The 24,135-nt window shown below is 38.8% G+C and overlaps 1 protein-coding gene across 4 annotated transcripts in view; it reads left to right on the forward strand.

Moving 5' to 3' along the window:
* The window catches only part of nf2a (neurofibromin 2a (merlin)), a 78,733-nt gene that overhangs the window by 14,532 nt on the left and 40,066 nt on the right, over window positions 1-24,135 (forward strand). For 2 of the 4 annotated variants that reach the window (XM_040050688.1, XM_040050691.1), the window contains 12 exons: window positions 325-393; window positions 829-911; window positions 2,372-2,447; window positions 3,016-3,150; window positions 3,500-3,574; window positions 3,722-3,835; window positions 4,173-4,295; window positions 4,558-4,775; window positions 6,268-6,373; window positions 7,709-7,827; window positions 12,738-12,897; window positions 16,376-16,567. In XM_040050688.1, coding sequence (XP_039906622.1) covers window positions 325-393; window positions 829-911; window positions 2,372-2,447; window positions 3,016-3,150; window positions 3,500-3,574; window positions 3,722-3,835; window positions 4,173-4,295; window positions 4,558-4,775; window positions 6,268-6,373; window positions 7,709-7,827; window positions 12,738-12,897; window positions 16,376-16,426 — 1,329 coding nt within the window. In that variant the 3' untranslated portion in view covers window positions 16,427-16,567. Of the gene's footprint in view, window positions 1-324; window positions 394-828; window positions 912-2,371; window positions 2,448-3,015; window positions 3,151-3,499; window positions 3,575-3,721; window positions 3,836-4,172; window positions 4,296-4,557; window positions 4,776-6,267; window positions 6,374-7,708; window positions 7,828-12,737; window positions 12,898-16,375; window positions 16,568-24,135 lie in introns of those variants that run through there. The other 2 variants (XM_040050689.1, XM_040050692.1) reach the window with 2 other exon arrangements.

The following is a 24,135-nucleotide window of genomic DNA, read 5'->3' on the forward strand; positions in this document are numbered from 1 at the left end:
TCAGTTGGAGATGCCTAATCCATTTATATCTCTATTTAAAACATGCATGATATAATTTGCACCCTAGATCTATGCTGATAAGTGATCTCAGTTGTCCAAGAGATATTTCTAATACTGTAACATCATTTACACTATCTCCCAACAGCTGGGCTCTGATATGTGCAGTGCATATGAATGACATTCATTGTCCAGGAAACCATTTTCTTAAAGGTGCTCTAGTTCTAACTTATGAACAGCTCCCAGGAGAGATATTGTCTTGGCTGTTATTGGATGAAAGGTGGATAGTGATTTTAACAATTGGGGCACTTTTGGTCTATTTTACAGTACGGAGATTATGACCCTGCTGTTCACAAGCCTGGCTTCTTGGCTGAGGAGGAACTGCTGCCAAAGAGGGTGAGTGATGGCCATTTACCGGCTGTGACAGAGAGGCTGATATTGTAACCGTTCACAAAAGCATAGCTGATATTGTTTTCACCTCGTGAGGCGGTGTGCGTGTGCGATCATGGCAAAATGTGGTCCTGGAGACACTTGATGTAGCAATGTATGTTTCTATGAATAGATGTTGTTAACTCGATAGGATTACAACAATTACAGTAATTTAAGGCTTTACAGGTGAGTAGTTGATCTCAAAATGAAGGCCAATTTACAGATAAGTGAACTGAAGTATCTGGTGTGATAGTTTACTCTCGATTGACATATTTGTTATATTATTGCATTATTAGCATTTTCCATCCATCCACCTTCTTCTGGTTATCCGAGGTCGGGTCACGTGGCCATTTTAATATGTGTTATATCCTCTGTATTTAAATCTGTTCCTCTCCATTTCAGGTGATTAACTTGTACCAGATGACTCCAGAAATGTGGGAGGAAAGGATCACAGCATGTTATGCGGAGCACAGGGGTAGGACTAGGTAAAAGCTGCCGCACTGAACTGGACTGCTGTGAAGTTCCACAGTCATCAGCACTATTTAAGTTTTGAGTTCACACGGGATGTGCCTAAAAGTTGATACTGCAAGAAATGTTTTATGTAAAACTGGACTTGGCTTACATTGAAATGCAAAAAGGATTTCATAGCAGTTGTCTCTGAACTGAGGTTTTTTTTTTAATTTCAGCAGCATTACTAGATGGACTATTAAAAAATTCCATTAAATTAAAATTATTATTAATATTAATATTAAAAAGTCCATTAACTTATGAATTTACATCATTTAAGTGTAGCTAAACACCCTCTACATTCATAAGAAGCAAAATGAATGTAGCTATTTTAAGAGTAAATACTGCACTGTAGATATTGCATTGCCCTAATTGCTGCAGTGAACCTAAAATGACAGGAGAATGAAAATCTATTTTTGTGCCATTGCACTTTGCTCCACCGCTAAACTGAGCTAAGCTGAAAATGATTAGGGAGCAAGTGTGAGGGATGTGGAGTGTCTTACAACTCTGTGGGTGGTGAGTTCAATGCTGGACAGTGATTTCTAAAAGCCATAAACCTCAGCACTTGGAAAAGTAATAACTGAGTCACTGGTACTGATCAATAACCCTCTCAACCCAATCAGTGGGAGGGAAGCTGGTGGTCCTCACCCAGCACGATGTCGTCCTGGAGACCCTTGCTATAGCCGGAACTCCCACTAAGGCAATTGCTTTGGTTGATTTGGCATGTATTTCTGTTTCTTTAAAAACTCAGTACAGCCGTGAAGTTAGTGCATAAACACATCAAAGCGATTGACATGTTATGTGCTTCTACATGTTTTTTCATAAATCAAGCTCTCCCATATTATTTTTTCAGATCCTCAGTGTCCAACCTAGTTAAAATTTGTTTACTTGGCATAATTCTCTCTTTCCTGTTAAAACTTTGATGAAGCTTAAATCATCAATTTCCCAACCACCCATATCATGCAGCACACTATTAAAAGTTTAGGGCTAAGTCTGTCCTAATTTTTGCTCAGCCATCAAAGTATGCTAATGTTCTTTTTTTTTTTTTTTCTTTTTTGCTGAGTTGACCCTGACTTGCTAATAGCACCGTAGAAAGAAAGGGAGAAGAGAAGAGTTTTGTGCATTTGTTTTAGAGTCTTGGAGGCATTGGAATAAGTCTCGTTTGCCATCAAGCATGACCTCTTAAGCCTGTTAGGGAATTATAGTTGTGTTTTGTGTCAGCACTGTGGTTATGTTTTCACCCTCGCAAGAGCTGCGTGGCAGAGTTTTTATAGATCACACAAACACGACAGATGCCACACACAAAAGCAGAAGAAACAAGGTCTGATCTCCTGTTTCGCTCTACTTCTGCACCTCCTCTCCTCCCACCCTCTGTCTTTCTCTTCTCTTTCCTCTGGATCCCTCTCAATCGTTTTCTCTCTTTCTGTCTTTGAACTAGGGATGAAGCTGAGATGGAGTATTTAAAAATAGCTCAGGACCTGGACATGTATGGCGTAAATTACTTTTTAATCAGGGTGAGTCAATGCTGCTTCGCTCTATCATCGCAAAAGCAGGTGATATAAGGGATTTGGAGGTGTGTCAGTTTCACCATGTTGCTATTAATTAAAGAATAGCCTGACTTAACTGATTGCCTTTTGATTCTGTTATATTTTAAGAAATAGGTATATTTTAGGTTAAATATAGTGCTATTTAGCTCTGTATTTTCTAGGTGAGTCATCACAAAAACAACCCTGTAACACAAAGTAATCCACTGGTGGTGGCTATGGCCTTTATCAGTGTGTTCACTAAAAGCCAAGACATTTTGAAGTATCAACAAAAAGTAAAACCCGACTTAAGTAAATAGTTTTCAAGCATTCCTTTTCAGATTAACAAACACAGACTGCATATATACACCTAGCAACTGGCATTGTTTATCACAAATCTAGCAAAAAGTTTTGGCAAGCAGGAGCATCACAAAGCCACTACTGTTTAATGCAGGTACAAATAAATGGTGGCCGGAAGGGTGGTTTCACAGCTGCTTGCCAGTGGCCCTGAACAGCTGGGTAATAAAAAAGCTTTGTTTATTCTGCTGATATGCTTCAGAATAAAAAGGGAACAGATCTTCTCCTGGGAGTAGATGCCCTGGGGCTGCACATATACGAGCCAGACAACAAGCTGACACCCAAGTGCTCCTTTCCTTGGAATGAGATTCGCAATATCTCATACAGCGACAAAGAGGTGGGAAAATCTGCAGTTTAACGTCTTGATATAGATTATTTGGACAAAAGAGAAGGTAATTGAAGTCATGGGAGTATAGGAGTGAGAGCTACCACTGTTCAGTGTCGGTTTTCAATCTTTTAATGAATTATGTTAAGCTTACGTTATCTAAGTTTATAATTGATAATACATTACAATAAAAAACATCAGTTAAAATAGGAAAAAAAATAATAATTCCCTGTTGTGTTTCTATGGATTCCAAAGAAACTGTCTTACAGAACAGGTGTGTTTTTTTTTTATTTTGTCATTTGACGATACATAATTATTATTGATGTTTGATAATACATCTTCTTGTTTCTTCAATGTTTAGTTTACAATCAAACCTCTGGATAAGAAAGCCAATGTTTTCAAGTTCAACTCTTCACGGCTAAGAGTCAACAAGCTGGTGAGTTGAGCTGAGATTCAAGTTGTTTTGACCATGATTAGTAAGTACTGCTTTTCATCAAAACACTTGAGTAGTCTGAAAAACATAAAGACAAATACTAGTAGTTAGTGGGAAATTAGAGTTTTGTAAACCATTTCTGTTATGTAGATCCTCCAGCTATGCATTGGGAACCACGACCTGTTTATGCGCCGGCGGCGGGGGGACTCGCTTGAAGTACAGCAGATGAAGGCTCAGGCCAGAGAAGAGAGGGCAAGAAAACAGGTACCGGTAATAGAAAAGCACAGAAACAGAAGAATGGGTTGAACTTGTTTCCAAATTTCTAGTCAAATACAAACACAAATTTGAACCTGATTTCTCTCTAATAAAAATGGCGTGGTCACACCATGTCATCACATAGTTTTTGCTGCTTTGGTGTATTTCAGTAAGGCTTTGTCACATTGTCTTTTTGTGCATCATTTTTTCCACTTCAGTTACCTTTCCACCTTTATGTTAACAGATCTTTTTTTTTAATCTGTCTTCTTACATGTTTCCATTTTTCCCCCACCATGTAATCTTATGTTTTACCACACTGCTAAATATATATATATGTATAATTCAGGTAGAAAGACAACGTCTGCAAAGGGAGAAACAGCTGCGGGAGGAGGCGGAGAGAGCCAGGGACGAATTGAAAAGGAGACTAATTCAGCTGCAGGATGAAGCTCACATGGCCAACGAGGCACTGGTAAGATTGAGTTGGTTCGATCGTTCTGGAGTTTACCATTGTGTTGATGGCTGTGACACATGCAGTATATGCCAGATTTAAAACAAAATAATTTTCTCTCAACATCAACAATATCTACAGGTAATTTCCTCCGAGTGTACATGCATGTACCTCCCGTTACAGTTTTTCATTGGACATATCTTCTCTCTGTTTTTAACTTATCTTGTCCTCTATCTTCTGCATGTGTTTGCCCTTTCTTCCTGCGCTTCCTTCTTCTCTCCAGCTGCGTTCGGAGCAGACGGCGGACCTGCTGGCTGAAAAGGCCCAGATCGCAGAGGAGGAGGCCAAGCTGCTGGCCCAGAAAGCCGCCGAGGCTGAGACAGAGATGCAGCGTATCAAAGTGACTGCCATCCGTGGCCAGGAAGAGCGGCGACTCATGGAACAGAAGATGCTGGAGGCAAAGATGGTAGCCCTCAAGATGGCCGAGGAGTCCGAAAGGAGGTGGGGAGAAGAAGGAGGAGGGCTGGGTGGATAAATGTAGAGTGTGTCCTGCTGTGGAGACTATACAGTGTATTTGTTTAGCTTTGTGGCTTTGGCTCAATAAGCAGCATTTCACCCAAATCCTCTCTCTTTGTATCCACATCAGACATTTGCACACAGTACATAATTTTCAGATATAAATAACTTATTCCCACATCTCACTAACTTCCCAAGAGTTGTTTTTCCTTATTGCCAGCTGCAACAGCAAGGATTGTATTGTTGTCACTTTGCAAGCCTGTTTGTCTGTGGTTGTGTGTGTGTGTGCACGTGCATATGTTGTATATGTCATCATAGTAAACAGTGTTCCTTGAGGCACCTGTTGTGTCGCAGAAACAACCAAAAGGGCGGTTTTGAGTACTTTGTTAGGTTTTTATATGCCTGTCTGTTTGTGGAAAGATATTATCAAGATCATGGCTACACAAATTTGCATTCAGTCATAAATCCTTTTTTAAAATTTCTAGTTGGAATAACAATTAAGTCTTGAGTGGCCCAGGAGCACATCAAAAAATAAGAACTTAAAACTTGTTTAAAATTTTAATTTCAAAGGCTTTGTTTCTGCACTGCAGCTTGAGTCACTCTGTTGCACTCCTTTGGTCTGAGGCACGTCATCTGAACTAGAAGCACTAATATTTGTGCTAGTTAACGGATAGTAGCAATACCAAGTGATGGTGGTAGTCCCTGTCAAAGAGTCTCTTTTATAACACCGTAGTATTGTAAGTTCTACAATACTAAAAGTGTATTTTTTGATCTGGGTTTATCTCTTCCTTGCAAAGCAATTTTGACATTTTCTTTTTTAAACTTCCTGACGTAGATAAAATCAATCAAGTACACCGTGCGCTCTTGACTTTTCTTATTTCGGTAGCAGTCAGATGGATATAAAGAGAGTGGGACTTGACTGAGTGGTTTTGTAAAACTTAATAGATGCCGATCAATTCATTTCCATACAAAAACAATATACATACTAAGAATATCACTTTACAGCCTCTACTTCACAGTTTATTAGGCAATCATTTCAAATGGATACCATTAACCACTTCTCAGTAACTGGAATTTTTGGATGAGCACTTTTCTGCAACAGAGAAAATTTAAACCTGTGGTACTCAACATGTAAATGACTCTGTCCACTCAAACCCTCGAGGCACGTAGCTCCCCCACAACTGCCGAATGTTCAGGAACACAATCAAAAGAAATGTAATCTCTCGCATGTAACACTTTTATATCTTTGTGTGGATACTCAATGGTGAAATAATGGAGTCGGGAATGATTGTCTTCTGGGGTCATACATCAATCTCTCTACGTAATAACAAAGTGACATTCCAGGTTCACTGAGTACCAATGTACCAATTATGTAAGATAATTTTTGGATTTGGTTTAGATAATTCTGTTTCCTTGGAAGGACTGGGAGGTGAACGAAAGAATAAAGTATCAATCTCTCTGTCTGTTTATACCTCAGGGCCAAGGAGGCTGAGCAGCTGAAACAGGACCTGCTGGAAGCCAGGGATTCTGAGCGCAGAGCAAAAAACAAGCTGCTGGAGATTACCAGCAAGGTTGTCTATGTGGTAACTGACCCAAGGCACACACACAGGCTTGATCTTCACATATTCTTCAAACGCATAGGTAGATAACGTAATTCATGCAGTACATAGTATCTGAAAAGGTCAGATATGAGTGTTCACGATCAAACAGGGAGGCTGAAACTATTCACAATCTGTTTTCAGAAATACATCAGTAAGCCAATAATCAAGTAAAATGACCATATATTTTGTCATATTACCGACTCAGTTATACCATTTTACCTTTTGATCTGTGTACAGAGGATCAGAAAAGATAAAAGATATGCCCTTCATGACATCCTAAAGCACAAAATGATGTCACAAACCCCAACACACTTTTCCTACATGCATGCAAAACCAAAAAAGCAGCATAATCGTACATTATTGAGAGTTTAAAGGAATGTCTGCTTGAAAAATAACTAATACACCATTCATTGCATCTCTGTGTTTATAAAGATCACTCTAAATGTAATATACTTTTTTGTTATTTATATTTCTAAAGATTGTTTCCTCCATAGTTCTTTGATATACTTTATGTATAATTTCCAAAAAGATTATCCATAAAAAATAGCAAAATAACAAGTGACACAGACAGAAAATATCTTCTGTGGAAAACCATCAACAAATGGTGGTGCAGGTGCACATGCAGTGTAGTTTTACAGAATGATAATGTATCCCCATCAGGAAAATTGTGTGTTGCGGGTCTTAAATATGACATGAGCATATAGGGTTACCAGTTTTATCTGGACTCCTTAAAACACACATGTTCACACACTGACACATGCAATTGTTTTCACACAAAGCCAAACAGAACAGGAGATACTTGCACAAGACCAGGCACCACATCAGGCAGCCTACACAAGGGCTTTCAACATGTTAAAAACCCACACATTCCACATTCATTAGCCTGTGCGCGCACACACACACACACACACACACAGAGATACTGGTGATTGATATAATATGAATGAGGATCCTAAAGAAATATATAAAGACATACTGCTGCACTTACACATTACACTATTTACATTTTGGTGTATTAGGTTGTGACATATGCATTTCAAAAAATTTAATCAAACCCTAAAAGCACATTTTTATCAGCTCATGTGCCCTTCTTCACTTTGTCTGTTACCATTGTGTCCTTGTGTCATATTTTCACACATCGTTGCTCATACACTCTGCAAAAACCACATATTTTTATTCTGTCTTGCTCTCTTTTGTTTCTCTTTCTATCATTTTTATGTCTGTAAGTAATGCCTTTTCCCCCCCTATTTGTAATTTAAGATTACTGTCACGTCATAAACCTCTACCTCATTGTTTGTTTGTTTTTTTCAATCGTAGTCCCCAGGACTGACACCTGACAGCATGCCTCAAGATGTCAGCTTCAGTAGAGAGAACCTCAGTTTTGACTTTAAAGATACTGACATGAAACGTCTATCCATGGAGATCGAGAAGGAGAAGTAAGTAGCCAGTTCTGTGCTGATCCTACTTATTATTTTGACTTAAAACTGCACCTTCTCACTTTCTGGTTGTGTGGCTCCACCTATTTGCATTTGTCATTGGAAGGAATTAATCAGTTGAAAAGAAATACATATTTTAAGTGCTTTTGAATAACCTCAGAATATGCTTGAGAAAGATTTAAATTGGTCCAGGAGCACCATCATTTTAAATATGCACATTTTAATTCAGGGCTCTGGTGAATATTTGACCCTCAGCATTAACTGCAGTTGTTCCGCTGCCCGCATTTGGCCATTTTATTTCAGTAGTTCTTGTAGGTCACTGTTTGCAGACAGGAAAAAGTACATTTTGACAAGTGTGACCCTGACTGTACGGTTGGGTAAATTACCTGGGTCTTAGTTGTCATCTAATTAGGTAATTAGGGTTTTTTTTTTTATTCAAAGAGTAGGATTGCAGGGCAGCAGCTAGCTGGTAATTTTTCACAAAACCAGAAAACTGCAGCGGAGTTGAGAGACACATGCTGTAAAATAGCTGATTGATTTTTGTTGTTTTTCATTTAAGTATTTCTGGTAGCTAAAATAATAATTAAAAAACAAACACTTGTATACATGTAAAAGTGAAATATTTGAACAACAAAGAGAATACCATTAGAAAACTAGAGCTACCTAAAAAAAAAAGAAGGATCGTGATTTGATCTTGTTCATGATATTGACAAAATCAACTCTCATAGTTTTCCTGTTAGTTTCAAAGTAACCCTTGCCTTTTTTCAGACCGTCATCATTATGACATCTCTCTCCTTTGGTCACAGCCCTTTCCCCATTTAACAATATACACACTAAGTATTTGTCAATGCGTTTTGCTTCTGGGGGAGATTCAGCCTAAGCACCAGTTTTACCAAATTAGCGTGATGCTGCAATCGCAGAACTAACAGTGCGGTAATTTATAAACAAGGGCATCGGTTCATTTCAATAATGACCAGCATCCTGCCAAGAGCAGCTCAAACTTGTGGGTCAAAAATGAGCAGATCTGATGAGGGAGCGAGAGGGTGAGAGTAATGTACTAAAAAAAAATCTTACAGTGTAAATTCAGGTTTTTATGTATGTGTTTCTCTCTAAAATAGCAATTCAGGTCAGTGAGAGGCAGCTGATTTATCCAGAAGAGAACTGCATTATTATGAACTTGTCCACTGTATAAACCTGAAACCTATGTGTACAGGGAGTGCAGAATTATTAGGCAAGTTGTATTTTTGAGGAATAATGTTATTATTGAACAACAACCATGTTCTCACTGAACCCACAAAACTCATTAATATCAAAGCTGAATGTTTTTGGAAGTAGTTTTTAGTTTGTTTTTAGTTTTAGCTATTTTAGGGGGATATCTGTGTGTGCAGGTGACTATTACTGTGCATAATTATTAGGCAACTTAACAAAAAACAAATATATACCCATTTCAATTATTTATTTTTACCAGTGACACCAATATAACATCTCCACATTCACAAATATACATTTCTGACATTCAAAAACAAAACAAAAACAAATCAGTGACCAATATAGCCACCTTTCTTTGCAAGGACACTCAAAAGCCTGCCATCCATGGATTCTGTCAGTGTTTTGATCTGTTCACCATCAACATTGCGTGCAGCAGCAACCACAGCCTCCCAGACACTGTTCAGAGAGGTGTACTGTTTTCTTTCCTTGTAAATCTCACATTTGATGATGGACCACAGGTTCTCAATGGGGTTCAGATCAAGTGAACAAGGAGGCCATGTCATTAGTTTTTCTTCTTTTATACCCTTTCTTGCCAGCCACGCTGTGGAGTACTTGGACGCGTGTGATGGAGCATTGTCCTGCATGAAAATCATGTTTTTCTTGAAGGATGCAGACTTCTTCCTGTACCACTGCTTGAAGAAGGTGTCTTCCAGAAACTGGCAGTAGGACTGGGAGTTGAGCTTGACTCCATCCTCAACCCGAAAAGGCCCCACAAGCTCATCTTTGATGATACCAGCCCAAACCAGTACTCCACCTCCACCTTGCTGGCGTCTGAGTTGGACTGGAGCTCTCTGCCCTTTACCAATCCAGCCACGGGCCCATCCATCTGGCCCATCAAGACTCACTCTCATTTCATCAGTCCATAAAACCTTAGAAAAATCAGTCTTGAGATATTTCTTGGCCCAGTCTTGACGTTTCAGCTTGTGTGTCTTGTTCAGTGGTGGTCGTCTTTCAGCCTTTCTTACCTTGGCCATGTCTCTGAGTATTGCACACCTTGTGCTTTTGGGCACTCCAGTGATGTTGCAGCTCTGAAATATGGCCAAACTGGTGGCAAGTGGCATCTTGGCAGCTGCACGCTTGACTTTTCTCAGTTCATGGGCAGTTATTTTGCGCCTTGGTTTTTCCACACGCTTCTTGCGACCCTGTTGACTATTTTGAATGAAACGCTTGATTGTTTGATGATCACGCTTCAGAAGCTTTGCAATTTTGAGACTGCTGCATCCCTCTGCAAGATATCTCACTATTTTTGACTTTTCTGAGCCTGTCAAGTCCTTCTTTTGACCCATTTTGCCAAAGGAAAGGACGTTGCCTAATAATTATGCACACCTGATATAGGGTGTTGATGTCATTAGACCACACCCCTTCTCATTACAGAGATGCACATCACCTAATATGCTTAATTGGTAGTAGGCTTTAGAGCCTATACAGCTTGGAGTAAGACAACATGCATGAAGAGGATGATGTGGACAAAATACTCATTTGCCTAATAATTCTGCACTCCCTGTAATAGCTGACCTGTACGATGTGTAGAGCACAAAAAATTAGTTACAGTCAAATGACAGGTCATCGATTTATTAATGGAGGTACTTTTAATGTGCCTCGTGCAGAAATGAATGTGCTGCTCTTATTTTTTCTGCAGGAATAGTGGGTCTCCGGGTACGTAGTAATTTAATCTTACACACTAACTCAGGTCCCATTAATATCTGCATTTTGACAGACATTTCAATATGGTATTAAATTGCCCCTGATAGAAGTAAAAAAAAAAAGAAAGAAAGAAAATGAAGGAAGAAGAGAAAAAAATGAGAATGTACATGAAGTCAGGATGTGTGTGAACTACTTTTCAAAACCCATGCAGAGATTTTTTTTGTGTTCCAATGTCTGTGTAGAAATGTGTCTGAAAGCTAAAACACTGAAGAATGTAAACACGCATGCATGTATACTTTTTGTATCGGGGGGTTCTCCTCCCTCCCTCTGACATTACATGTTAAGTTCAGTTCAGTTCTGCTCTGTTTCATTAAAATACCAGTGTTATTGATTGGAACAGAAATACAGAAATGTACAATTTCTAGGAAACAATGTGTTGCAAATCTTATTCATGTAATGCATAATTCATTTAAATAAGTTGCTCCCCAAATGTTGCATTCTGAAAAGTAAACTCTTGTAAATACATATGCACAAAAATTCTCCTTTCCACACATCTCAGTTCTTTAGTAAGTACAGGCAGTAGCATTTTAACAATGGTACACACTGCTAGTAAGTCTGGTTTGTTGTGCCTGATGTGTGTGTTTTCAGCAGTTTCACCATTACTATAGTGTGCTAAAGTAGCAAGTGATAAAAATTATTTATTACATTTTTCCAGCTCATTTTCCCCCTCTGCATTCACACGCATACCCAGCTCCACTTGATTAAAATTTCTCCACATTGTTGCCAACTTTATTACAATAAGAAGAGATCATTTAAAATGACTGAACATGATTTATTGAAGAAGAGAGTTTGGGTTTCTATTTGACTATTAGACTTCAATGAAGCTACATAGCAGAGCAGAGTGTGGCAATGGTAGGAAGTAGGACAGGACCCCCCGGAGTCCACATGTTTATGGTGGCAGAGATGAAGCAGGTGGAAGCTGAGATGGGAAGGACGTGGGTTGCAGGAAAGAGAGTCGGAGAGTTAGAATGACAGAGGAGCAGTGAGGTTTAAAGCACACAGAACACAAGCTGATTGGCTGACAGGAAGAAAGAAGAATAAAAATTGGTGATAGAAATGAGCGATGATGACAAAATTCAGTTTGAAAGTGTGGGAAAGAGGAAGTCATGGACAGGATAGACTAGCAGCACAGACTCCCAAGAATGCAGGCAAATGTGGGAATACAGATCTTCCTTATTGAACTTGCACATAAGCTTCTTTTAGTGATTTTTTTTCAAAGCGCCCATTTTTTAATGCCCAAAAAGTTACAAACTTTTTTCTCCCAGCAGCACATTCAGCTCATCACTTGGCAGCAGAATGAGCTGCAGATGCAAACGTACTAGATCTTTGAAGATATAATAATTTTTAAATGCGAATATAGCTGAAATCAAAGGTTAGCTATTGCCTTTAGCTTATCTACGTAGCGATGTTGTCAGATTACATCACAGTGGGAAAATAAGGATTTTATCAAAACATCAACTTGGTCAACAGTCAACAGTCACTGTTTCATGCTCATTCTATTGTCTGATACCAGAAACTGAAAATTATGTGATGAAAACAGCCTTCTTGGGTATTATATGCAAGGACAGAAGGACAGCTGACACAGTGATGTCATGGATATGCTAATTACCGCGAGATGTCACTGTGGCAGGCTTTAGCTACTTCCTACAGACTGCTGGCAGTACATTTTCAAATGGAAAAGGACATTCTGTCTTTATCTTTAGTTAAACAGAATTTATATCAAAACTTGAATCCACATATTCTGTCTTTTTGTACGATGTCATATTATAGTGTTATACCGCTTTTAAAGCCAAACTTTTAATATGTCCTTTGGCCTATTTGATATGAAATCATATGGTGTAATTCTGGACTTAATTTAACCTTATTGTCACTGTGTTTATTCTTAATGACCATGGAAATAATGGCTTTTTCTCAACTGGCAATTTGTTCATGCATAGGGTTGAGTACATGGAGAAGAGCAAGCACCTGCAGGAACAGCTGAATGAGCTGAAGACGGAGATTGAAAGTCTGAAGCTGAAAGAGAGGGAGACTTCTCTAGACATCATTCACAATCAGAACACAGAACAGGGGACCAGCAAGCACAGTAACTTTAAAAAGGTAACTCCCAGCTCAGCTGCCACATAAACATACACAGTCCTTAAAAAATAAGATGTTTCCCAGTAACCTTGGCTTGTCTGTCCATATTTGTGTTCACACAGAAATAGTTTTCAATAGGCCTTCAGATCCAAAACAGAAATCTGATTACCTCTGCTGTTTACCTCAAGGTTATATATTGGAAAAACGAATAATCAGATATTACACTACATCAATAAACACCCACACATCTGACAAAAAAAACCCATCTTTCTGAATTTTGAAAGTAAAATTTCAAGATGTCAGTGGGTGCATGGGCACTAGCAGTGCAGTTGCAGAGGAGAAGAGATAAGAAAGTGTGAGTAAAGCTGTCTCAGCAGCTACTACTATTTCAAGCTAATCTGACTTTAGTTTTAGGGGGAGGCAAACTGCTACTGATGCCAGGTACATGTGATCGTTATTTTAATTAAAAACAGCAAATCTTGAATCATAAAGTGGTTCTGGAAGTGAAGCAAATGCATCGGATATTTTTCTCATGGTTATAAATGAATATAAATGAGCACTAAAACATTTAATGAAGTGAGAAACACATCACTACATTTACAGTTATTTAAGCCATTCAACTGCTATCCAATGAGCTTACATGAGCCACATTTACAGTATTATGAAGTTTAAATAAACTCTCAATACTTCCTGGATGGCCCCCTCCTATTGTAGCGACAACAACTGTATATAAAAGATGAACTTAGCAACCAGGTCTAAAAAAAATAAAGCAGTTGTTTCTAGTAGCAAGGCAACGACTATATGTGCAAAAACAAGTATTCATGAATTTATGGTCTCAGTCACTCAAGTCTTATTGAGCCATTTTGTACATTATGGTGCTCATTTGAGTCAAAAAGAAGGTTAAAGCAGGGTAAGCTACAGGGGTTATGTTTGTGATTGACAGGCAGCCATGAGCACGCAGTGCGATGTGCTTCCAAATCATATATACCTGTTGCTGTGACACATCTGGTTCCAAAGACAAAAATTGCACCAGATAAAGAGGTCAGCTCAAGGCTTCACGTTGGAACAACAGGTGACGTCACAGTAGCCTACTTGTGTCCATCTTTTATGTACAGTCTTTGTGAAAATCTGTGCGTTTGCATTAATCTTATAGCAACTCCATTAGTATTAGCGATTTCATCTCACCCAGTCTCTGGTTTAGTAATGATATAAAAACAGTAGATGTGGCAGGCTCTTGGCCTGTGGGATATTCCATAATTGATTGGTCAAAGTCAGCAGCATTGTTATAAAAAGATTATATTTCCGCTGTCCTCTGATGAACTGGCAGATTAGACTTGTTCTCCTTTATCCTACCACTCCAGTATCTCTCTAATTTAAATAAAAGTATCAAATAAAACTTTGGGTTGTTCACAGCACATTGTGTAACAAAAGAGCCCACCCTCCTTCATTTTGTCTCTGAGTGTAAAATACGCTTGTTAGGGGGAGCACTAATTGATTTTTGCCTGGTGATTAGTCATTTGGATTGATGGGGGCACCTCTGGCATGCAAGTGGAAAAGGAGCTGAGTTAAAAGTGTTGCTTTAATTGAACCAGAGGCGTTGGCATTTATCTTGTTAGTGAGGGAAGGGGCCAGGCCTCGTGGCATTGCAGGGGGAAGGGAAAAGAAATCAAGAGTGAGGAAGCTAAGTCAGCTTTGCTAAAAGAGGTGAGAAGTTTAGGGAAGGTGGGGGGCGCACTAAAAAGGAAGAGGAGTTTGAAGGAGGCTGAGTCACGGATAAGTTCCAAGAATGCACTGTGAAGTTAGTGACCAGGGGGTGGTTGGGGTGAGGAGGAGACGGTGGGAAAAGAAGAGCAGAGGGAATGTGGAACGAAGCACAGATCACTGAGCCCAAAGCATCAGGACCAGCTGCAACCCCGGGCAAAGTTTTCTCCTCCCAGACTCACTCTCCCCCTTTGGATGATTAATGAACGTTCCTTTGACACGGCACAGTGCCTTTGCGTTTCATCCAGGCCACAGTTTCTGTTTTGTTAGCACCAGGGCTTACAGAGAGCTCATTCTCTGTAAATAAGTCTCAATACAAGAGCTTTAGAGATTCTGTGTGAACTTTAAGAGAGGCAGGGCTTTTTTTATGCTATATGTGGCAGTCCATTCAGACCGTATGAAGTGGCAGACAAAGGAGGTTAGCTATTGTACAAAAGCATTTCTTTTCTGGAAATATCTTGCTGCTGTGTCTTTCATAGCACTAATACCTGGAACATCGAGGAAAGAGTTTTTGCTCTTTCTAAAGTGGAGACTGTGGCCAGTGTGGAGAAAAATGCTCGAGAGTTAGATACAGATAAGCATGCGGTCAGACTTTAACACACACAAATATAGCTCAGGCTTTCTGTCAGCAGGGACACTAGAAGGTGATCAGTAAACATAACACTGCTAATCCATCCCCTTCCCACACATTATCTGTTTGGATTTGCTTAAGTCCCTCAATCAGCACATTCCCCAGAAAAAACTGGATTTCCTGAACTGTCCTCCTTCATCCCCCGTGTAATATTGACTTTGGCAGTCGGTTTAATTCCCTTTGCCCTGCAGATGTTAAAAAGAGAAACTAGTTTGCCCAGCCAATTTGCCTTGGTGCGATCTTATGCAGTATTAGATAAGTCAACGGTTAGCTTCACCTGAACGGTTAAAGCACAGCCAGTGACCCGAATTAATCCATCACCAGCTCATTTAAACCTGGAGAGAAAGACAATTAACAGTTTTTTCTCTGACTGGCATTGATCTCCCACTTCTCTCCTCATCTGTTTGATTGTCTGTAGCAGAGAGCTGGAAAACCTGCAAAGTTGTGTTGTACCCTGATTGAGTTGTAAACCTTAATAGAGGCAGATTTTCTTTCAGTTTCTGGATATTATAATCTATGTAGGGTGTATCAACAACATTGCATGCCTTTACACCATCAGAGATTCATTACAATCAGAATAACCTTCGGGGTATATTTGCAGTAAACACGCCAAAGAATCTCCAATTATCCTCTTCTTGTGATCATTTAGTCTTTTGATTAGTCAAGGGAAACAAGTCAGATTATGTGTTTGGCTTTTCTAGTGTCTAATTAAAAGTGCTTCATCAGAGAAATAATTGGATTACACATGCATGTGTGTACATTCAGAATTACAGCTACCTGCTAACCAATTTTTTGTCAAATCACATTTCTTATTGTGTCAGTATGTATAAGCATGCTGACCATCTGCACGCTGCACTCTTTTTATGGTGTCTTGGTTGAAAGTCAGGGTCTTGCACACACTGTGTGTATTGGGAATAGACGGAAGGATTAGATCAGGCAAAAAGGCTAAGGGAAAGGCCAGGCGATGACTTTCATGATCAGAATCTCCAATAAAGATTTCTGTCTTTTTACTTATTTTGATTGCTTGCCAGAATACTCCTCCTCTTGTGTTTATTTTTACCCCTCATATAAAACCTCACCACACCTTTGTTATTGATTCTTACACAGCTTACACTACAGAGCACCAAGTCCAGGGTTGCCTTCTTTGAGGAACTTTAAACAACAGAGCTGCAGAGATGAGGATGAACAACTGCCAAGAACCTCTTCTATATGCACTCCTGGTCAGTTGAAAAGACAGATCACCCTGCAAGGCTTTATGGTTTTCTTCCTCCTAAAAAACACTGTGGACAAAAAGACAAAGCAAAAAAAATGCCCACTGCCTTAATCTGCACCAAATCTTCGTGCCTTGCGTGTGCACAGACAAGAATGCATGCCTGTTCCTGCACTAAATCTTAAATTCATTCTTAAAATGAGTGCTTGTTTACAGTGAGAGTGTGTTTCATACAGCTCAAGCTCCAGGAATGTTTTGAAGTGAACTTGTGTGTGGGATTTGTTATTGTCAGAGAATAAGCATTGACAGTGAAAAAGGGAGTGAAACTGCACTGTTCCTTTTCGACTCTGAGTCTGATGTGGTTATATTTGTGGTGCTTAAATTGGTTATTATATCTTGCCCAGCTCTGTATTGTCCGATTGCAGAGCTGTTTCACAATTCAAGAAGAAATTAACGTGAACAGATCTGAGCAAGAGAGGTGATGATTACATATCGATCCCACTTTGAAGCAAATGTTTAATATTTAGTGTTGTAAACAGCAACTGATCTTAAACTGCCCGCTGCTTCAACACTGACCATTTGTTATAGTCAACTTTACTGATAATCCCAATGGATTCCGCCGTTGAAATTGAATGTTTGACCATTAAATACTGGTCATTTAGGGAGCCATTTTTATTTTATGATCTGTGGTTTCTTTTTCTCAACACTAAAATGTATCTTTATAACCAGGAATTTGCCTTAGCTGTATTGTGTGAGCAGTGTTTGTCTCAGAAAGCATGTCCATGTGTTAATCATGAGGCCTCAATACCTACATATATGTATTGTATACATAGAGATGTCACGCTACGTATCTCTAGCTGCCTTGAGCATATAGTTATTGTGTCCTTACATAATGCACCGGGTGCATTGTGTTATACTCTTGAAAATGAGGAAATGGTCATTTTTACTAGGTGGTTCTTGGAATTTAAACTGGATCAAGGAAGTGTAATACCTTAGATGAGAGCTTTTGTCACATCTGAGATCCATCTCAGCTTTTTTTTATTGTATTTTCTGTTTTTTGTTTTTTTTGTTTTTACTTTTTTGTGACCACAACCACTTTTTTAAAAACATAAATTAGCATCTATTTTGAATTAATGTGTGTTTTTGAATTAATGTGTTCTTTCCCACTGAAAGCAATTTATTCTGGAGAATTATAATGTGACAAATATATATATATATATATATATTAAGGGTGCAACGATACACAAAATTCACGGTTCGGTTCAGTTCGATACTTTGGTGTCACGGTTCGATATTTTTTCGATACAAAAAAATGTTCATGCTCTTTTAATTTGTCATTTATTAAAATTATAAATATATATTTTAACTCAAAAGTACAGTTTTTAAATTTAATGTTGCTGAAACAACAAAGTAATAAAAAAATAAATCTATCTGATGGAGAAATCACTCATCTTTGGAAAAGAGAGTTTATTACAGAGAAATGGCTCTTTCCAAAATAAAAGCTATACTATATGCTTCTTCTGGGCTATATTCTCAGCAGCATATTAAACATATCAGGTCCCCATAAGGAGAATCATGTGCTAACGGCTGTAAATGACTCGGGTAAAGTTTGTAGCATGCATGCTTGTTGTTTTTGTCTGCTTCCACTTGTCTTTGCACTAGGATGATGTCGGCGTAAATGTGCAGCCATATTCGTTGTGTTCCCACTAGTGCTGTTAGCGTTAATCTTGTTAAAATGACATTAACGCCATAACGCGGCAAATCTCCGTTAACGAGCTACCACGGATCGCGCCGTGCATGGGGCTGGACGGCGTCAACACATTAACAAGCTAACTGTGCTAATGCACTAGTTCCCACGAATTGAGCATTGCGTGGCACATCCGACATACTGTTTTACTTTTGTCCATGACGCGCTTACCATCAGGGTCATGCTTCACATGAAAACCAAGATAGTACCAAACGCCAGCTCTGAATGAGGGTGGGGGAGGTTCAATTTCGGGTAGCGTTGAGGGAGTTGCCATGTTGCAACGAGCTTAGCTTCTGTCTTGCTAGCTTGCGCTGCGCTCAGTGGATCTGCACTCCACAGTGCAGCCTAGGTGGAGTAGTCGAACCCAGATCCACTGAGCGCTCAACACAGACAGCATCGTCAGAAGAAAAGTTGATAAAATAAATAAAAATTGTTGTATTGTTTGATACATATGCGTACCGAACCGAAAGCACTGTATCGAACGGTTCAATATCGATACGAGTATTGTTGCACCCCTAATAAATATATATATATATATATATATATATATATATATATATATATATATATATACACACACACACCTTCTGACTGCATTTAGCAAGGATAATAAGCAGTATTTAATGAAACTGGGTGAAGTTACAGTATCTATTTTACGTATCTATACATTTTCATAAAAACATAAGATTTGTAAGTTTTGCATATCAAATAAAAGTATATCAGGTATGATTTTTGTGTGTATTGTGAATTTCTTTTCACATCAAATGACTTTTTCTTATTATGGCAGACTTTGATGAATGTCAGCTTTGATATGGCTGGTGCACCCAGATGATTTTCACTTAACCCAAAAAGACATTCAATTACACCTTTAAAAAAATCAAGTGTTATGTAAGCGCCCTCCTTCCTGTGCCAGATCACATACTTTGCTTCCTTGAGTGACAAGGTGCTTGCGTATGTGTGTTTGTATGCCTATGGATGTGTGGGAGAGCACCGTGTGATGCATGGCCCCTGCAGTCATTTTCATGCCTCTGTGTGTTGTGTGTCACCGCATTAACCCTTAAATGTATGTTTCTGCTTGTGGCTTTGTGTCTCTCAGTCTGACTACTCTCTGACAGAATGACTTGCACCGAGTTCAAGGGGCTTCTCCATAACCATGCCTCCTCTGGTCTGCAACTGAAGTATGGCTACCTTTGGTTTGTAAGTGTTGTGACACTTTAAGCAGTGTCTTCAGGAGCTTAGCCCCTGCAGAGGGACAAGGGTGGAGAGTGTGCAGGGCTATCAGACAAACTGACAGATACACAGATTCTTCTTCATTGCTGCCTCCCCCTCAACATGTCTCTGAGGGAGAGTGAAAAGGGGCGGGGATGGGGAGGATCACATCTTTTGTCATTTATCCATTCTCAGAGGATCACAGTTAATGTCACACCTGCACACAGCGATGTGAGTACACAAATACACAACTTGCAGCATATTGGAAAAGGTTTGCAGTTTACCACAGGGCTGACGAGCACTGCACTGAATCTGCCAAGTGCTTGAATTTAGCACAAGCACAAACAATAGAAAGGGAAAACCCTTCTCACATAATCCAGGGATAGCCTGCATTTAGGGAACCAATTCATGGATCAAATGTATGATGCAGTAGCAGTTTTATTGGCTGCTACTATAACCATTAAAATATCTTTATTATACTTTTACAATTTACGATGTAAATGTAAGGATATAGCCATGTAATAAACGTTAACTGCCAGTGCCTAATTAAATTTTGAATTGAACCGTTAAATTACTTTGCGGGTAGATGCACCGATTATTTTTATGTACCAAACACAAAAGATTTAGTAGAAAACTCACAAGAACTCTTAAGATGTTTAATACATATAGCTCAACCCTTTTTTCAAGCATGTACAAATTAAGTAATCAAAAATGCCTTTCATTTATTTTGATTTTACTAAATGATGTTGCATGTAGCTTAGGTAAAAAACCAAATAGGTACTGTTGTTATGTAGCTTCCTAATTCAAATGCATAGGCATCAGAAAAATAGAGAATATGGTTTCATTTATAAAACTGTGCATAGGATCCGTACTAAAATAGGAAGTGCACAAAAGCAGAAAACGCCTCTAGACTATTGTTGTGTGAAATAATCCTGCTGATCAGTGGCTCTTTATCATGGAAACAAGCAAGAGAACAACAAGAGGCTCATTGTCCAGAAAATGTGTTTATGGATTCCTCAGTTTTAGTTCCAGTTTATGTTATTGCCAAAGATACTTGTAAAAATCTCATATTAATATATTATTAATCCTCATATTTAACAGTTTCAGGAATTGTTAGGTTATTACTACCATCAACATTTTAGCAAACTTTCAGTGACCAGTTTATCCCAACCTGAAGCATTTTCTTTCACGTCTCATCTGCCGTGTCCTCCCGTGACATTTTGAGCTCCACAAACTAAACCATCCATTGTGTGTTTTATCTGCACCAGCTATGGTGGGGCTTGCTACATCCTGTGGGCTTATCAACTGCTTCCTCAAATCTACTCCCATTTTCTAATCTCTTCCCACCCATACCTGTCCTAAAATATGCCAGCTATGAAATCCTTTAGTCTTTCCCCTTTATATTGTTATGGACAAATCCAGCAGTATATTTAAATCAGGTGACAAATCTATTTCTTCCTGAGCGATTTTTTTACTTGAGCTTTTATGTTAGCTGTCTTGGTATGCTTAGACAACTTATATAACTAAACAGAAATGACAGAAAAATATCTCACCTATCTATAAAGTGATTTGGTGGTTAGGGTGGGTTTTTAAGGAGTTTCACTATGCTAAAGACATGAATTAAACAGTGTCTCCATATTATAAATCTCCCACCGCAAGTTGTATTTTCACTCCACATTCACATTTTATCCAATGACCGTTTTGCCTCAGGAGGTCCAACCCAGCTTGCTTCTTTGTCCCATTGATGCATTTCTTCCATTACTAGCCAGTTTATCTCTTGGGGAGTTTACTCCATAAATATTCCCCTTTGTGTGAACCCTAGTTCTTAACTTCTCACTTGGTTTACCACAATGTTTAGTATCCCTACACATCTGTTCAGTATCCCTGCCTACCTTACTCCTAACAACCTGTTAATCCATTCATGGATTTAAATAAGCCCTACCTACACTTATAGAGGCGAAATATAGACAGTGTGCAGGATACTCTACTACACGCCCTTTGGTTTTCAGTCTCATAATGAACCAGGTGTCAATATCTTCTAAGGTCACTTCATTTGCCTGACCTTCATGTGTCTCCTATACATTTTATATTCAGGCAGTCCTCGCCATAAAAACACTCATTTATCAACTTCATAAGTTGGCATCAGAGCCGGTTTCTGCCAATTTTAATTGTGTAGATGATCCAGACCTAATCGAGTACTTTTAGCTGCATATTCTCACCACAGAAGTGACCGAAAACAGGACAGAAGGTGTTTAAACTGAGAAATGTTATGATTTTAAGACAGAGGCAGCAAGCATTCCTGGTGTTGGTGCCCAGTCCGTCGCAGAGCTAATACAAAGACATAAACAACCAATCTTGCTCACATTTATACTTATGGCTAATTTAGAATTGCCAGTTAATCTAACCCATGCATGTCTTTGGGAGGAAGCTAAAGTTCCTGGAGAGAGTGCACACAAGCAGACCATGCAAGACCCATGCAAAAGGGGCCCTTTGGCTGTTAGATGTGAAATTGACTGTTATCATGCCTGTCTCAGATATGTCTGAGAAACTTTGTTTTGGTGAGTCATCTCTAACTATTTAGAAAATGCGGAATTCCATGACTATATTTTAATGTTCAAGCTCTGCAAATCAAAGCCTTCCAGTTGGTTGTGTGGTAATAAGCCAAAGGAAGGGTTTTGTAGGTCTAAAAATATCATATTTCTGTTATTTAGCTTGGATGACTGAATTCGGTGCCAAGTTATGCTTGTGTGCTCCAAGCATATGAAAATGCCTGATAGTACTGGTTTTCGGCTCTGGTGTGTCAATAAACGAATTGTAAGTGACTCCATCACAGTTAAGAAAATACTCTTTATATTACAATAAAAACAAATAAATATTTTGTGAATAGTGTAGAGATTTAAAAAAAAAATGTTCATGAAATAATCTCGGTCTGATGTGGGTGTAAACTTTGCCTACACAGGAATCTCAATAAGGCTTTTTTTCTAAGTGGGTTTTAGAAGTCATGTCAGTGCATTAGAGTTGTGATTTATGAACGGAATAACCACACTTTGAAACATCATTTAAATATCCACACATATACTGTACATCTGCAGTATATATTGACATATTTGAGTAAAACATTTATTTTTCAGCGTCTTTTGCCAAATTGAGGACGTTCCATTGAGTTTTTCTGTATGAAATGCTTCCTCACTGTGCCTCAGCATGTGGGGGTGATATGCAGCAGCCTGACTGGTCCTGTGGGAACGTGTCTTATTTACTAGATGTTGAGTATGAATCTTCTTGACATTATTCTTTTCTGATTTTCCTCATGCATGTATTCAGTTGATAGTGCATCACCTCGCCTTACACATATGTTTAGCGTGATTAAATTTTTCCAGTCCCTGGGCGCTCTGTATGGTAGCAGCGAGGGTTGTATAGGATATAAAAGACTTGGAAGCTTCGCCTTGCTTCATCACTTGCTGGAGTTTGTGTATTTCTCACAGCCATGCACCCACACTCTGACAAACACACACTTACTCACACACACCCATAGAATCAAAAAATTCTTTTCGGTCCTTCCAGCCAAATTAGTATCTTCTTTCATTCCAGGATGCAGATGTCAGTGAAATACCTGTGGAAAATCGCCATGATTGGGTTCATTATGTTTCCTGCAGTTAGCAGGAATGGAAATGAGTTTGGTATTTTAGGCTGAAGAAATAAATAAATAAATTCTCCCTTTTCAACATATCAACTTGTTAGACTCATGAAGTGCTGCTGTCTACCTGTTTTTACATTTCTAGACTACTTGATGAAAAGCTACGAATAAATTTCCTTCTGACTGATAGATAATGATAAACTCTGTTTTAGTTGTCGCTGCCCATTCTAATCTATACTATGAATATTTGCTTGTCTCTCTCATCATGATATAGATAAATCAAACTGAGAGGTATCCACTCTCTTTTCTTGCTTTATCAGTTATCTTTTTTAAAATAAAATAAATCTGCTTTCCATGTCCGCTCCAGTGCTTCTGTGAGTGTCAGTGGACATCATAATCAGTCCATGCTCAACACTTCCCTCTGCACTCGAGCATAAAGTAAAAGAGTGTCTGCCTGTAAAGAATATCTAAGCAGCAAGACTATTAATGAGTCTATAACAAGTCAAGTCAATTTATTTTTCTTTTAGTGCCAAATCACAACAACACCAGTCTCAAGGCATTTTATATTGTAAGGCCAAGACCCTACAATAATACAGAGAAAACCCCAACAATCAGATGACTGTCACTGTGATGACAGTGGGAAGGAAGAACTCCCTTTTAACTGGAAGAAACCTCCAGCAGAACCAGACTCAGGGAGGGCCGACCAACTATGGATGCATATTATTTATAAGAAATAAAGAATTTGTAAATATTAGAGGCTAAATAGAACACAAATTGTATTATTTCTTTCACCAGTTCCAAAAACGAATCATTTGTGTACACACCCCAAGATGCTGTTCAGTACATCTCGCAGTTTGTTTCTTCTTTCGCCTTTCGTCTACTGCTCAGATTAGCCACTAGTGGCTTGTTTGGTTTGTCAGTCTGATTTTAAACCCACAAACTAGCCAAAAGAGGTGGGGTGGGCGTCCAGACAAGTATTGGAGGTATTAATTAGGTTGTAAAAGAGAAACCACATTTCACTTGTTCATCTATCTTGACCTGTTTGTCTGACCCACTTCTACCTGGTT

The sequence above is a fragment of the Simochromis diagramma genome, unplaced genomic scaffold (genome assembly GCF_900408965.1).
Source record: "Simochromis diagramma unplaced genomic scaffold, fSimDia1.1 OVJJ01000131.1, whole genome shotgun sequence".
NCBI lineage: Eukaryota > Metazoa > Chordata > Actinopteri > Cichliformes > Cichlidae > Simochromis > Simochromis diagramma.